The 16988-nt window shown below is 41.8% G+C and overlaps 3 protein-coding genes across 3 annotated transcripts; 2 read left to right on the top strand and 1 right to left on the bottom strand.

Moving 5' to 3' along the window:
• The first annotated feature begins 611 nt into the window (after window positions 1-611).
• Window positions 612-10013, top strand: ccnd2b (cyclin D2, b). Its single transcript, XM_062482581.1, has 5 exons — window positions 612-1176; window positions 2057-2272; window positions 3894-4053; window positions 5909-6057; window positions 7519-10013. The coding sequence occupies exons 1-5, from the start codon at window positions 985-987 to the stop codon at window positions 7684-7686; spliced, it is 885 nt and encodes a 294-aa protein (XP_062338565.1). The 5' UTR covers window positions 612-984; the 3' UTR covers window positions 7687-10013.
• Window positions 10014-11106: 1093 nt separating this feature from the next.
• tigarb (TP53 induced glycolysis regulatory phosphatase b) lies at window positions 11107-13651 on the top strand. Its single transcript, XM_062483460.1, has 6 exons — window positions 11107-11196; window positions 11574-11611; window positions 11813-11934; window positions 12137-12214; window positions 12353-12463; window positions 12640-13651. The coding sequence occupies exons 1-6, from the start codon at window positions 11108-11110 to the stop codon at window positions 13099-13101; spliced, it is 900 nt and encodes a 299-aa protein (XP_062339444.1). The 5' UTR covers window position 11107; the 3' UTR covers window positions 13102-13651.
• A 1526-nt stretch (window positions 13652-15177) lies between these two features.
• On the bottom strand, window positions 15178-16828 carry fgf23 (fibroblast growth factor 23). The gene is made up of 3 exons (XM_062483289.1): window positions 16412-16828; window positions 16221-16324; window positions 15178-15966 (listed from the first exon to the last, which is right to left on the bottom strand). Exons 1-3 carry the CDS (start codon window positions 16644-16646, stop codon window positions 15529-15531), a joined length of 777 nt encoding a protein of 258 aa, XP_062339273.1. The 5' UTR covers window positions 16647-16828; the 3' UTR covers window positions 15178-15528.
• Window positions 16829-16988: the final 160 nt, after the last annotated feature.

Raw genomic sequence — 16988 nt, 5'->3', positions numbered from 1 at the left:
ATCATAGTGAAAGGGGATATTTGTAAAATCATCAAACCAAGCAGTTACTAGGGCCATATAAATTAGTCATACTTTCATTACAGTTTGTTCTGTATAGGTACATTTGGTAGCACTAAAAAACACATAAAAATGTTTTAGCTGCAGCTAGAATGACAGTAAAAACTTGGAAAAATGTGTAATACAGCATAGGCTAATTATACAATATTTTGCAATATCTGATCAGATAAACATTGTTTATTGTGTCAATCAAAACTTGTATGGGAGTAATACTCTGTTATATTGTCAGGACACCTAATTTTATGACTACCCTATTGTACATCCATACACCAAATTCTTTAAAATAAGTAATCAACTCCACTCGATACAGGTGATTGAATGCCCTATATATGCATGCAACACTATTGTATTTTCATGACTATTTCTTGCTGGCACGACTGCACGTAGGTTGTGGTTGTCATCTGCAAATATATAAAATGATGCTTATTTTGGCAAATTACTATTTATTCACTTATCTGTATGCCTATTTTCGTTCATTCTGTATTTCAACGCATCAGCGCATGTGTAGTGCGCGAGGCCATGAGGATACAGTACAAAGGGTTGGGTATAGACAAAGTGAGGTGGCAGTCATCCGGTTCCTACTCTGCAGTGCACAGAAGGAAATATTCTCTGCGTTCAGCCCGTCTGTATAGCTGTCTGTTAATCAAAATATGCATGCGTCACATGGACTAGGCTACGTTACGCACTCTGCATGCTTCAGATTGTAATGAGAGGAAAGTATAGCCTAGTAGCTTACAGTAAGGCAGAGGGAGAGGAAAGAAAGCGACATCGAGAGGCTGGACTTCGCCTGGGAAGGCTACCCTGCAGTCTCCCTCATGTTTCCTCCAGGGCACTTCTTCGCATTTACACTGTCCCCACTCCCGTTCACTTTATTTTGACGTTATTTAGACGCTATTTATTTTTTTGGTAAAGAGAGGACCCGAAACCATGGAACTTTTTTGCTTCGAGGACAAAGTCTTGAGAGCCGAACCTGATCAAAACATTCTGTGTGATGACAGAGTTTTGCAAAGTCTGTTAACCATTGAAGACAGGTTCCTACCACAGTGTTCGTATTTTAAATGTGTCCAGAAGGATATACAACCGTATATGAGACGAATGGTTGCAGCATGGATGCACGAGGTTTGTGAACCTTTTGTGCGCATTGGTTAAAAATCATGTCTGCCGGTTTTGCATTGAATTGCATTAAGTTATACCGGAGCGCATGTTTGCGATAGAAGCCTAACAAATTAACATGAAATAGCATATTGCAATACATTAATTAAGTTGGTTATAGATGGGTTGTTAAATAGCCTATCCTGTGAGCTGATGTGTCTATGTAGCCTAACCTCATTCTGTCCATTGACAAAAAATGACTCATCTAAGGCGTATGAAGGGTCAAGGCAGCTGTTGTCATATGTTTTCGATTTTCTGAATGTCAAAACATTAAATATTATCAGTAAGTGGATGACTTAAACGATAGACCACCCTTAAAGCTTAATTTTCATGTTGAATATATCCATATTTTCCTTAACGTATAATTATTATAATTTTTCTCAGAAGTCAACGCTGAGCTGCGTCGATCAACATGCATGCATCCGCTTAGTTAACTTTTTGAACTTAGCCAATTTAAGGTTAGAACCAATAAAACATAATCAGAATGTTCGGGAATGTTAGAAGGCTACCCTGTGACTTTTATGATCTTGATATGTTGTCATAAGACAATTTATCTATATTTTTTTAACATTTCTTGAAAATCGGCGACACGAGGGACATGGTGTGGGCTAGGCTAGATGTTTTGGCAGGACTTCCTAGCTATTTGACCTAGACTGTAAAGCTTATCAAGTAGACATTATTAGCCTATACGTACAGTAAACTAATCCAAACACTTGAGTTTTAGTTCAGAAACTTAACGTTTAGGCTGTAGCTTTTATTCAGGTGTAATGTAAAACTGCAGTTTTTAGTGCCAAGGCCATAAATTACACTGGAAAAAAAAAATATTGTATTTTTTCCATTTCTATAGGTTTGTGAAGAGGAGAAGAGTGAAGATGATGTGTTTCCTTTGGCCATTAACTATTTGGACAGATATTTAGCTGTTGTGCCCACTAGAAAGAGTTACTTACAACTCCTAGGGGCTGTGTGCATATTCCTTGCCTCCAAGTTAAAGGAGAGTCGTCCATTAACTACAGAAAAGCTCTGTATGTACACAGACAATTCCATCACACCAAGGGAAATACTGGTAAGAAACGTTGTCTTTAAATATGTGCTTATTGTTTTTTAGATTACTCATCACAGAAATGTATTTGTATTTAGATCATTACTCCCTTTTCATTCAATGCGCAACATCTGTTTTAAGTCGGCAGGCCTAAGTTAGTTGACCACTGCAGAGCAGCGAAGGCCCATAAAGTTACAAGTAGAGGGACTTATTCTAAGAGCACATGTAAACTGATTGTCTCTGAAGTGACATGTATCGCCATCTAGTGGCAGTCATTCATTGACTCTATCATGGTGATCATTGAGTGAGGTAGAGATGAGGTTTGTGCATCACTGTTTGCTGCAGATCTAATACAGTCATAAACTCATTGATACTATAGTAATTTCCTGTTTTAAGGGCCGTATCCTTATCTTTTACTTTCTTTGCATTTCAAACAATGAAAATGAGAATGGTCACAAAAGATGAAGTCATGAAAAATGCCTTCTGCTTTTTCATGAGTGATTTTAGTAGTGTTTTATTCCACTGTCTCAGACCATCCTCTAACCAGCCACACTGAGTACTGCTAAGTACTTCCTACTGCTTCTTCCTTTACTTTGTTACAACCCCTGTTTACGACATCTCCCACCCACGCTACACAGGAGGCCTAGTATGAATCACTAAAAAGCAGACTTGCAGGTTAGTGTATCTCTGCTCTCGGCAGCTGGGATTCACAGTAGAGTGTTTAGTGCTGCAGATTCCTGGGTAATTAGAGAGAGAACCTGATCGTAAGACACAGAGAAGTCACAGGAACCTGACTGTAAGAGAGAACATGTTGATATTTTGATATTTGGCTTCATACTGTAAGACCCTGCTGGTGCATCTTCAGTGGGAATTCAGGGGGATTCTGCAAGGGCAGCTGTCCAGGAAGTGAGCACATAGCCCCAGTAGACCTCCTCCCTGCTCATCCACAGTCAACACTGCATGAGTCAAGCATAGGTTAAACATTAGCATGTGTATTGTAGGCTAGCAAAAACACAGGGATGGATGAGTTCTCTCTTACTGTGTCCTGGGCTGCCCCGGCCCTTACCAGAAAAAGAACACAAAGGGATTGTGCCATCTACCATGGCGATTTTGGAGCTTCAAATAAGGAAATCAGAAGTGTACCGAATTGGTCACACTTTTATTTATTTTTTACCATTGCTTCATGACGCTAAGAATGAGGAGTTCTTCTGAAAAAGCTCAACTCAGTTTGGTTTGATCCCACGCTAGCGAGCTTGCTAGCTGAGGAGTGTGACAGGAAGGAAGTGACTACTGCTACTCTGGCTGGGAATCCAACCATGGGCGAGGCTTGTTACATGCTGTCAGTGTTAACCCCAAGGATGAGAAGAATGAGACAAGCATGCAGATAATGAGAGAGAGTAGGGGTGAAGGAAAGTTTGTGGGTTGTTTTTTCTCTGAATTGTCACAGGCTGTGGTGTTTCATCGCAAAGCAGAAGTTCATAAGGGAACCCATCTCACACCCATCTCAGATAATCAAATATCGTATAAAACAAGACAGCAACAACGACAAAAAAAACAAGCGGTCATAACAAAGTTCCCAACTCTGCATGCACAGTTTTTGTTTAGTCTGAGACATTGAAATTCTTGCATGTTGTTTGTCCTTCAGGAGTGGGAGCTGGTTGTCCTGGGCAAGTTGAAGTGGGACATGGCGGCGGTCATTCCCAATGATTTCATCGAGCACATTGTGCGCAGGCTGCCCCTGCCCATGGACAAGCTTGCCGTTGTCCGCAAGCACACCGAGACATTCATCGCTCTGTGTGCCACAGGTAGGGTAGCATAAAACTATCTTAATGTACGATGCCACAATTTTCCATCCATCTGTCTTTCTCTGGTTAAGTTAGTTGCTTCTGCACGCACACACTTTCCCACACGATGAGTCACGTTTGAGTGTTCTCTTCTGACCCTATATCTGTACTCCCCTGTCTAAGGGCGGGGTTGTTTGGCTGGGAGTCCATTCCCCCCTCACTGTCCATCTATGGAAACACAGCTTGTTGTGTGCTAGTCCACAAAAACAATCCAGCTGCTTTCAGCTGCTTAGGAATGCTTGTGTGTACAAGACATTATATTCTTCCAGGAGTATGGGAGAATTCTCTTAGTGAGGGGGAGTGTTTACATTAACCTACTCTTCTGATGGCAGTCAGTGACAGCATCAGTGGACCCCCCCCCTCCTTTTGTGACTGTGCAGCTGGATGGCTGGTCATTGCTCACTATTGGTCCTGTTTGTTGACTGTGGGGTTTCCAGGTTTGATTATTCTGGGATAGAGGCCAGCCATCTTCCTTCCTTCCTCTCCAACCACGATGCATCTCCAAAATAAACGTCGGTGGTCGAGGAGTGGTGTGAACTCAGATGTCCCCTCAGGCCTTTCCTACTGCAGGGCTGAGTCACCAACACATATTCCTCTTTCAGGGACATTCTATGTCACGACTGACTATAGGATAGAAAGACAGTGCAAGTCATGGAATGGCTAACCTCATCTTACACAGTCCTGTTATGTATGTGTTATGTATATGACTGTGTTTCTCGCTTCGGTCCTCTTAAACATGTTTCACTGAGGAAATGAAACAAAGCAAAGAAGGGCACTTAAATGTGGCAAGATTTCTTGTATATGCCTGTTTGGTCAGATCTGGCCCTGGGTACTTGTTTACAACAGTGCGTTATTGGAATCATGGGGTCCTTCAATGAGTCCCATGCCCTGTTTAGTGCTCTTTTAATGTAGCATTTCTTATTTGGGCGTGTTTCAGTGGTCTCCCCGCTATTCATATGCAGACAGTTATATCCAAGCACAAAACAGCCACAGTGAAAAAGGCAGCCAGTGGTTTGGAGAAATGTAAATGTTTGGGGTTTTATGTGATCTCAAAATGTTGTTCTCATGACAGGGGAGCTCCTCATCTGGCCAGCTGGGTGCACATGGGCCGGGAAAGACAGGCTTAGTGGGCTACTCTCTGGGGATTATCCAAACCTATCAGTCGCATCCTCTTTCTATAAAGAGTAAAAAGCCACCAAGGCCACCAGGATCTGTGCTGGGATGGGCCTCTGTTTGTGCTGGGTAGTGCCAGTGTACGAGCTGGGATAGTCTTGTATATGTGCTGGGCTGGACTGAACCCGAGTATTTCCTGGCTTGGTTTCGTGCAAATATGGGAGGGGCCTGGAGCCTCCCCAGGCCAGACTGTAGCAGTTTCCTCCAGGTCTTTTCCCCAGGCCTCTTTCCTCCCCCCACCAGACGGCCTGTTGTCGCTCAAACCTTTGGGCCGTGATGGGGGACCGGAGGGAGTAGTTCCTGGAACTCATTGCTCACTGAGTAGGAGGATTTCAGCACTGTTTTTCTAATCAGGGCTGAGGCTTGGTAAGCGAAATCATATAGCCAATCAAAGCCATGTTGACATTTTTAGACTGTGGGAAATTCAGGTTAGAATAGGTAGAAAGCTTATTGTCCATTTTTTGTTTTGCAGCTCTTCAATATGACTCACACACTTCCCTCAGACTACTTTTGAACTTACTTACTGCGCAGATTTGCACAATGGTGAACTCGAATTTCAAGTTGTGGTTTTGCTCCCTTTCTACTCATAGAAGTTTCTGTCTCACTGGTGTAGAGCTTGAGCCCCCTTGTCTCTCTTCTTCAGATTTCAGCTTGGCCATGAACCCCCCCTCCATGATCGCCACAGGCAGCGTGGGAGCAGCCGTCTGCGGCCTGCAACTGGACCAGGCCGACAAGTCACTGAGCCGGGACAATCTGACTGACCTGCTGGCAAAGATCACCAACACGGAGGTGGTGAGTACTGCGCTGCGCTACATAGGAGACAAGAGAACATTTCCCGAACATGGCAGCAGGGATTGGGTAGTACAAGTCTTTTTGAAGAAGCAGGTATTCTCTGCCAACACTTAGTATAGGGGCTCTAGGAGGTCATAATGGGCCATCGAAGCCTGTCTTCCTTCCTTTTTCCAAGCTCCTCTGGGCTGCACCATGGAGAACCTTATAGTAAACAACGTCAATAGCTGCTGTAGACCCACATTGAACCTATTTACTTTTCATGGAGAGAGCCTGTGGGTCTTGGCTCAGAATCCAGACTGCTGCTATAAAGGGCCGCGGCGAGGGAATGTCTTCTTAGAACCCAGGGCCTACATTCTTGCGGTACAACACAGGCAGTTCCTATGCATGGCTCCCTCTTTAACTTACCCCTCCTGGGTCTGTTTCTCCTAAACCTTACACATGCCATCTTTCCAGGAGAAATGACAGACAGAGATCGTCTGTCAGAGCTGCAGTGACAGCTCATTCAGGATTGCTAACATAAGCAGAAAGTTGTGGAATCTGTGGGCTGCAGTTAACAAACTGCATGTTTCAACCGTGATCCTTGCTCACACAGGTTTTGTTGATACAAGCACAAGAGGTTAGGGCAGAAGCACAGGAACTAGAAGCCACACCAGCCAACCCTGTCAGAAGAACAACCAGCCTCACCCCCCAGTGGCTTGTGGTTATTATGTCGCCATAGCAACACCGGCCCTGCGCAACCGTCACAACAGGCGCTCCGACTGCGGCCCATCGGGTTCTAATTATCCGTACATTTCAAAGGAATGCTGGCTTCTTTGCGAGCCGGGTACATTCTTGAAGGCCCCCGCCGTCGGCTCGTAGACCTCCCACATCAGTTGCTTCCCTGGATCTGTGGAGGGGAACAAGGAAGACTGGCATGAAGGAGAATCCTCTTCTTTTTTTTTTTTACAAGTGCTGCAGGGAATCTTGACAACATCCTGTCCTATATTCATTTTCACACCCCTTTTTCGAAGGCGGTGGTTCAGGTCAAAGCTGTTGCCTCGTGGGCCACCTGGTTGTTCTGCAGGTCTTCACAGTCAGGGAGGAGGTGTCCAGGGTTTTAGGTCTGCTGGGCTTCCCCTGATAAACCTTGGTGACCTCCTTGGTCTCAGTTTAGTGGCTATTAGTAGGCCTAATGGTCACTTTAACCTCCCACACTGTGTCTGACAGGACACAAGTGGCCCTAAAGCAGCTGTGCTGTAATGGTGTCTGTGTTCTCTGGTATCCATTGTTCTGTAAGACTGCCCATGAAACTGACAGGACTACCTAGCACAAGACCCATAATTCCATTTTGGCATGCCATTCATGTGACCAAAGCTACTCTACAACAGTTTGTGTGTGTGTGTGTGTGTGTGTGTGTGTGTGTGTGTGTGTATAGCCCAAGTGTTGTCAGTGTGATCATTGCTTTGAGTGTCTGTGTTACAGGACTGTCTGCGGGCTTGTCAGGAGCAGATTGAGAGAGTCCTGGCTAGCAGCCTTAGGGATTGCCATCAGCAGAGTAAGGAGACTGGATCCAAACGAGCAGGCAGCAAGGCCATGGAGCAGCAGGCCCAGTCCAGCACCCCTACAGACGTACGCGATGTCAACCTTTGAGCTTCCATTGCCACCACACACTCTGGATGATGTCTGTCAATGAACTCATGCGAATGGGTTTCCCCAAGGTTCAACATCAACCAATGAGCTGCCAGTATCAGCATTTGCACCAAGTTAACCGGTGATCTACTATCACATCAAGTTGTGTGCTTTGATTTTTAACATCTATGATTTGTATCTTTTTGTCCCATTTATATAAAATTTGTACGGTCACATATTGGCTACCAGTGTGCTATGCCATCAAATAAGTACTATCAAACAAGCTATTTTAAAACAAAATGTTTTTGAAAACTTGATGGTGCCTTTTTGGAAATGGAAACCTGCGAAACATTTCATACTTGAAATAATATAAAGTTTAAAGTTTTCAGTTGATAAAAGCTTTAGTGAGGTGCAGGGAATTAAATATTATTATTATTATCATTATTAAGGAATTATCCTTATTAAGCAGAGATGAAGTGGGTATGTATCACCTGATATCTGTTTAGATTCCATTAAACAGGAACCCCTGTAGTGCTGTTAGCAGGTGATATGCTGATTGTACACAGCATCCATACTTGGCATTTAAACAAAGCTAGTCTAGAGGATAGGAGTGCAAGCCGCTGCTCCAGTATAGTATACTGTGCACCTGTAGCACTGCTTACTATTTAAGCTTTTCTATGCTGGCCAGGAGGGGGCTGGGCCCACTCATAGAGAGAGAGAGAGAGGGTGGTGGGGTTGAGGAGGGATAATGTAATAGTAGCTAAGGCTACTTCTTTAAAGGGTGAGAGAGAGGACATTGGCTGTTAAGGTCTTAATCTCACTGCTGAGTTACCAAACCCATTCATACCTTTATTAGTACTGAATTACTTTATTTCTAGAATAATGTTATAGGTCTGTGTGCTTGGAAGTTTTCGTATGTTGTTAAGTCTGTGATCTGAAGCATATACCAGTATACTTTTGTCTCAGTAAAATTAATTAGGTTATACGTTGGTATGGATCAGGTTACAATTATGGAGAAAGGAGTGGCATGTTGTAGGGTTGGACATGGGCTGGACATTAGAGTGGTTGGTAAAATTGTGTGTGGGTGAGTAAGGGGACATGTCTGTGGATTGGATAGAAGTATATGGAATAAAGTTTTAGAAAGTGAGCGTAGAAAGGAAAGTCAATGGAAATGGTGGATATGATGAACAGCAGATAGTGCAACATACAAAGTACTGTAAAGGACATACAAGAATACTTAATTCTATGCAGTCCTATGATACTGCAGCGGCACAGCAGGACTAAATAGTAACTTACTGCCAGTTTCTGATAGCAGTTGATAAGATGGAGCTAGTGGGCATACTGTAATGTTACTGCAATGCTGCAGTATTCCCCATTAGTGCCTTATTTGGCTGTATGGTAGATATTTAAGATTTTCATGGTCAAAGTGGGACTTGGATTAACCTTAATGCACTTTTAAAACACACTCCTTAAGAGTTGAAGGGGAAGGTGGTCGAAGACGAGATGGTAGAGAAGTAGGGTGGTTTTCTTGTGTTGTTTTTTGTTTTTTTCTGTAAGTTATTTGGTCTTTTCTGGGCTGGTTTCCCACTAGGGGCAATGCACGTTTCCTCGAAAGCATTCCCTGACCAGTAGTAGGGTTTACCAATTTATAGTTGTGTTAAAATATGGAACCAAATCAATTGCAATGCAAACCTAGGAGAGCTAATATCATACCTAGACTTGATTTAATTAAATGATTACATCCATTTAACTTACTTGAATAATATTTTTGCCTGCTTTATAGCCAAATATTGTGATGGTTCTTTGAACTCATGGTTACTTATATACAACAGTATACATACCAACATCTGTTTTTCTTCCTGGTTTATTGGTCATCAAAGTTCATTTAGAACTTAATAAAGACAGACATTTTGTAAGGTTTGACATTCTTTAAGACATGGTGAGTGGTTAGTTAGTTGATAAGTGTTCTATACCATTATTAAGAGTGATGAGGAAAAAGTTCTGCATAAACCTGTGGTGAAATGAAATGTAAGGTTTATGAGGTGTGAGACTATTTTCTTCACCATTGGCATGTTTATCTGTGCACAGTTTTGGACCTCAAACTCAGAAAAACATCATGCAAAACATCAGAATGCATTGAAAGGTTCATATATGTGAATTACTTTACAGGGGAGGTTATTCCAAAAATGATAAAAACCAAAATAGATATATTTGTGTTTTATATTTGATATCTTTCTTTTGCTGCTATTAAGCTTTTCTTTTCCTGTCTTATACAAAGATGACATTGTCTAATTGTAAGATTCACTTGAGTGTGCTGCTATATAATGAATTTTGGAAATGTAACTGTCCTTGCTTTCCTGTGTTGTGTGTTTACTGGAGAGTAGCAAAGGAGGTAGAGGAGGATGGGTTCTGGACTGGAAGTACTCTGCAGTTCTCTAGAATAGCATGTTTATACTATTCTCTTTATGTATCATATGTTCTTTCTTTTCCTTGCTGCATTCTACAACTGAAATGTGTGTGTGTGTCTGTACCTCAGGTTTCTTAGAGCGAGATGCCATCTCGCATTACCTCACAACTCAGAATTATTTTCGAGAGCAAGGGGAAACAGCTCAGAACTCTTTGAGATTGTTTGACAGATTTAGACGTTTTTCCCTGGATGAGAGGCCATCTCTTTAGACTATAGAGTGCATAGCTTTAATATTACACTGAATGCTATTGGCTGAAAATACACCATCACACATCACCCCTGGTGCTAGAGGAGAAACTGCTATATATCATATATCTGAAAGACAAAAAAACATTTATATTTTTATGATATTTTCGTACTATAGTCAAACAATGATTTGGCACATTTAGGATCAGTTCATTGGATTAAGTGGAAAGAATTTCATGAGGTACCCATTTAGTCTGTTATCTTCAACCCCCAGAACCGAATGTGTTATTGTTCAGATTGTGGTCAAATTATGTGGGTTTCTAGTTTGTTTTCACCCCCAGCAATCACACCACACCATGTACCTCAGAAGTGTCTTATCCATAACTTCTGCTAAATAAATAAATTTGCTTAAAACAAAATGACATTTTACTGCTTGATGTGTAGCTACTGTTATCATCTTGCTGAGTGTTGGGAAAGGTTGCGTCATGACAGTTTAATCTTGAGCATGGCAAGAAGATAACTGAAGGTAGAGGGTTAAAAATCTCGACCAAGCACTTTCCGAATGGCTGGGATCAACCAAGGAATTTAAAAAAATGTTAAAGTAAGAAGTACAAGTTTTGAAATATGATTTAACTATGAAATTGTAGCCTACAACAAGCACTTGGTTGAGGTCGGATATCATAAGACTAGATGAAGTCATTGTGGCTAGTTGTGATGTTGCATCCATGTTTGTAGTTGTTTTTGGTGTGTATAATTAGCCTACGTTGGAGGAAGAGGCTGGACTTGAGAATGACGTTCTGTAACCGCAATACAGGAAGAATCACAGATTTTTTTGCGGACCGTGCAATGCTAAAGTTTAGCTTGACAATAATACGACAGTAAGTGAATTTTCAATCAAAATAATGGAACGATGTAGTATAATATCCGTATTGTATTTATGCTTGTACATTGGCTTTATATATTGGTAAGACCTTCAACCGTCATGAATGAACGAGTCTATATGAAAGGATTGTATATAGCTAGTGCTAGCTAGATAGCCGGCTACCTTTCGGACATTGCGGAATATGATAGGCCAGTAGCCACGCCAGATCACCTGCGCCATACGATGCTGTCACTCTACGAACTAATAAATCGCATTAATGTTTTTTTTTTTACATCAGAACATAATGTCATCATCTCCTATTTGGAAAATGTCAGTCTATGTCACACTAGAGTTCAGTTTGTCATTATTGATATACATTCGTTTTTCATACAGTGGGGAGACGCAGTACAACAGAGACAAGTTGTTGCAAGGTATTTTGAAAAGCATCACTGTCTCAGCAGAGCACGTTACCCTACCAGTGTGTTGAGTCAGACACCCTGAGCAACTATGAAGCCCACACAAAATATAATATCAGGATCGATATGTATGTGTGATCAAACAACAATGTGTACAATTAATGTCTAGAGACAGGTGTGTATGGGACCAATATTTTGGATGTCCTTTGTTGCCAGGTCAGGGAGTGGACACCCCCCTGTCAGATACAGGGCTGCAGCAGGCTGAAGCAGTGGGCCAGTACCTCAGAGAGCTCAGGTTCAACAATGTCTTTGTCAGTAATCTACAGCGTGCCCGACATGTGAGTTCTTATAACTGACAACGTGGATCCAGATTCTGTTAGGAATATCACAGTACATGGACACTGGACCGTGGAGTATGGAGTCCTTCCACATATGTTGCTTACACTTTTTATTGCTTTAGGCTTGGCATAAGCCAAAAGTCTGACTGTGAAGCATCCTTGTATAAGTGTGTCATTTTTGTATTTCTGTCATTTTTGTCAGACAGCTGAAATCATCTTGAGACACAATGCCCACTCCTCTGGCACTGAAATGGTTTTGGACCCTTTGCTCCGAGAAAGAGTATGTTTCCCTTGCCTGTAGAATACCAGAATCCTCAAAGCATGATTTATGCATTCATGAGACACACAATTCCACTACATTGTGACAATGTACATTGTTAACACATCTACATCGTTCCATACATGTTCCACCTTCCAGGGCTTTGGAATAGCAGAGGGGCGGCCTAAGGAGGACCTAAAGAACATGGCCAATGCTGCTGGTCAGTCATGCAGAGACTTCACCCCTCCTGGAGGAGAAACTTTAGAGCAGGTGAGCCATTAGTTTCTTGATACATTTAACCTTGGACTTGGCCTGTCTGTATAGAGCATTCTTTGTCCAACAGCGCCATGCAGTGGTGTTCATAGAAATTACAGTAGTACACAACAACAAAATGGATAGTAATATATGTGTGTGTGTGTCTGTTGGGTTTTTCTTCTTGCCTCCAGGTAAGAATGCGATTCAAGAAGTTTCTCAAGGTACTAAACCAGCGCATGGTGGATGAACATGGCTACTCAGGACAGAGTTATCTTGCTGGGGCGGAAGAGGCTGCAGCTGGCCCTGTGTCTCGTGGTGGACCGAAAGACAGGCCTCACGCTGGCCTACCTCAAGACAGGCCTCACGCTGGCCTACCTCAAGACGGGCTCCAGGGTGTCTCGGTCCATGCCCTGGTGGTCAGCCACGGGGCTTACATCCGGGTGGCCGTCAGACACTTTTTGGAGGACCTGCAGTGCTCCCTGCCTCAGGGAATGAGGATGTCCCAGGTGTTCTCTCCGTGCCCCAACACAGGTATCAGCCGCTTCATTCTCACTCTGTCTCGGGATGAGGCTGGCCTGGCACTCTCCACCGTCCGCTGTGTCTTCACCAATAGAAAGGACCACTTGGCAAAAGTCCAAGATACTGAGAAATAGAGATGAAACCCCAGATTGGGTTTTATTGTACAGTGTCTGAAATCTATTTTGGTGGGAACACTCAAATGAAATGGAAGGCTCCAAGACTGAAGTACTGTATCTAGACACTACTATTGACATGTATGCACAACATTGTTATGAACAGGGTAAATTATTTTTGCTTGAGCTCTTAAGTAGGTTACTCAGTTTTAGTCATTTTCCCTCAGTGCAATAGCACACTTCTGTTATCAACACATTATTGCATGGGTAGGATTGGTGGAAAACGAATCCAGTTCCAGCCATCGGACGTTCTTGTACAAGTAAGCACCTATTATATAAGAATTTTGTTGAATTGCTCTGCACTTTTAAATGTGAACTTTTCTGTTGTGAGTTTACAATGATTGATTGCACCAAAGGCAAAGAGTTATTGCTGAACTCTGTCAACACTGTTTCTAAATTATTATGACTGAATGACAATGAACATATAAGTATCTGCTAACTTGTGGTCTGTGTTATTATCTATGTGTAAAATACAAATCAAAGGCATCACTGTAATAAATAAGATCTGAAGCTAAAATGTGTGCAGCGTGGATTCTTATACATATAACATGGATTAATTGCAGTGAAGTTAGGTTTGTTTTGTGGAAAACAATGTTCTGAAGTAGAGAAGAAGAAGAAGTAGAAGAAGTAGAATCAACTAGACACTCTTTAGACAACTCTTGGAGGATACTTTAAGATATATTGAGTTAATGTATACTGTAATCAGATTATTGCTGAATTACAGATTAACCCCAGTTTTCTAGTGTTATTTATAAACTCTTTTAACAGAAATGTCACATTTTAATTTCATTGGCATGGATGGTAGGAGTTTATCTACCAAAATGTATGATCATTGACAGATCATCAATGTGTTTATTGGTATGATCATGCTGTGTGTGGCCAGATGGCACAGAAGCCTAGGAACCAATAGTAAAGAAGCAGTTTATATTTCCTTCTTCTGTATTTTGTTTCACACAGTATGTGATCAGGACCAGAACTACTTTTGTCTTTGCAGGTCAAGCATGACATGGAATGGTTAGAAAAACACCCGAGGGGAGTAATTAACCATCCACTGACCTGTGTCCAGGTTATTCCACTTACAACCTGAGAGAGGGTTGCCAAGTGTTTTCACGTCATATTTTCTATTCAAAAGGGTCTGTCTCTGTAAACATTTCAGACAACAATCAGTTTACTGTAGATAAACTACACAGATTTGGAAAGGCTATGCTAATACTCATAGCTATCCCACTTATCTGTAAACATGGGCCAAGAAACTTGATTCCTCAACACGGACATGTTCTTTAAGGAGTTAAGGCTGATAAGATGTGAATGGTCAATAGGGTTAACCTCAACAAGCCAACAGGATGCAGGTTTGTAGTGACGATACTGTGCTGCTTGGACAAAAATAACTCTGTTACCATTGTTACTCAGTAAAACAAAGATATGTGGAAATATTTATTTTTAGACAAAGATGATGCAGACAAAACTTTTACTTATCTACTTGTCCGGAAGCTTTGGACTCTCACCTGATGACAGGTACCTCAGAACTCAATGTTCAACCTGCTTACGTATTTGAACATATTGATGCTTACATTATGAGAGGCACCCATTGGGCAGGTGGTTGTAGAGAAGCTTTTTATCTCAATACAATAACAATAAAAAAAACTGAGCAACCAAAAAAAGGTTCCTTTATGAATGTAATTTATTTTTCTTACTATTATTCCAAACATCAAAACATACATGCTGTGCATTTTAGACAGAAACAGATTCATACATTTATGACTATTGAGCATCCGTATAAATACCATAAATAACATAAATGGATTTAAATAAATAAATACACTGTTGGTTGTTTGCTGGTGGTGACCAGCACCTGTAAATTCTAGTTTCAAATTACTATTTTTAATTGTACAAATACGATACCCTGTATTTTATCTGCGTTTATAAATAAATACATGTGTTCCATGGGATGGTTGGTCATCGTTAAAAATTGTAGCAAAAGTGTGCAGACCGATTCGAGATTAGCAAACTGGACCTTCATTAACTTCATCTGGACCTGTAAACTTAAACAAATATTCAAAGACTGTCGTCAGACATCAGTTGGACCATGAGTAGCTCAAGAACGCTTGTGCGTTCCCGAAAACCATTAACAAAGTTACATATTCTATTTTCGCAATAGAATTGTTCACTGAACCATCTCAATCTACCGTCCTACTTTTGTTAGAATTCCTGGCCATGCCTTCAGAAAGCATCTAAAGCATGTAAATATGTAAGGCAGAAGTGGGTCTTGCATAGGCAGTGCTACCGAACAACAGCACTTCATGGTTAAGGGTATTTATCAGACCAGCTGTTAAAGACCCGACGTGAAAACAGACATTGTGTCCGGGTACACAATTACAGGTGGTCCTCTCATCCCATCGTTCCAGTAATACGCGGGCTAACGTTGGAGTTGGTGGAATGCACGTTCCAGGGGTCGTGAGTGGATGGAGACAGAGGTGTCTCTCTGGAAACGTTAACGGCCCCTTCTGGAAGTTCAACCTCCTGGTCGGCGTCCTCCTCCGGCATCGCTTTGGAGTCAGAGCCTTCTTCGGTCTGCCCATATACGTTGTGTGGATCGGAAGGATCAACGACACGGTTTCTTTTCTCCCTGTGCAGGAGGCGCTCCAGCGGCACCGTGTTCTGCTCCGAGAGGAAAAGGGACGTTTGTGGTAGGTTCTGACCAAAGGCGTACACCTGTATTATTCCTTCCAAGTTAAACAAGATGCCAGTTCTGCACGAATAGTATACGTCTCGGTGATTCTCAAGAAGTTTGTGGTTGAAAAGACAGTCATCCTTCTGGCAAATAGGCTGTAAACATAAAATGTTGGATTTTAACATAGAAGTGTTTGAAGCAGAAACAAATAAACGTAGTTTAAGATGAACAATTACAACGGTATTAGAAAGAATATGCAAGAAGTGTAGTCTGTAACACGTGCGTAAAAGGCGCTTTTGCGCATAGTACAAAAACAAATTGTTTGATTACTGAAGATCCCTCCAATAAAAAGTAATGACAAAGTTTGCATTTTAATAAAGACCATCACATTTATAAAAAATGAACTTACAGAACTGAAAGGGTTACCCACTGTATCCATACACAAGTAACGGTTACTTTTGACACCAAGGATTGCAACACGTTCCCTTGTTTCAGCCTTCATCAAAATTACACCTGTAATGAAAAAAACATTAGTTGAATAAATACAAGAAGTTTCAAATGAGAAAAACACCTCAACTTAATGAGTACGAAGTAACTTACTGTAAGAACTTCTAACGGTAGTTTTACGCACATGGCCATTCAAACTAATCTCAAGGTAGAAATTGTTTAGGTCCGTCGATGTCTGCAGGTGCACGTATCGTCTTGGATTCCCCCAGTTGGATCCAACAAGTGGAGAGGGGTTTGGAAGAGAATCCACAAGTCGGAATCTCTGTAGCAAAGCCAGTAGGAGCATGAGGACTATGTTCCTCATTCCATATTTCTTTCTTCCTTCCATTCTTAAAAAGAGTGAAGGTTGAATCCAGAAACGTATAAGTTGAATTCTACAGCAAGCTTGGGGAAACTTCAGCTGATTCTGTGTCCCAAAGTCTGAACGCAGCTCTATATAAAGGCCCAAGGGCCACTCCTGCTCACATCCTTCTTACGCAGCGCTCGCCCCCAGATGTGCGGCTTTCTTGCAGCGGAAGGAAGGGGGCCGTGTCCACCTCTGCCTTTTCATCTTAAGGTATTGGTCAATATGTATACGTATAGTCGTGTTGCGCAATCTAAGTGATGGTTTCCTTTTACATTTCGTTTGAACATTTAGGTCCTCAACCATAACTGTTGTACGTTCAGTAAG

The sequence above is a fragment of the Osmerus eperlanus genome, chromosome 17 (assembly GCF_963692335.1).
Source record: "Osmerus eperlanus chromosome 17, fOsmEpe2.1, whole genome shotgun sequence".
Lineage (NCBI taxonomy): Eukaryota > Metazoa > Chordata > Actinopteri > Osmeriformes > Osmeridae > Osmerus > Osmerus eperlanus.
This window is presented reverse-complemented; position numbering and strand designations above follow the sequence as displayed.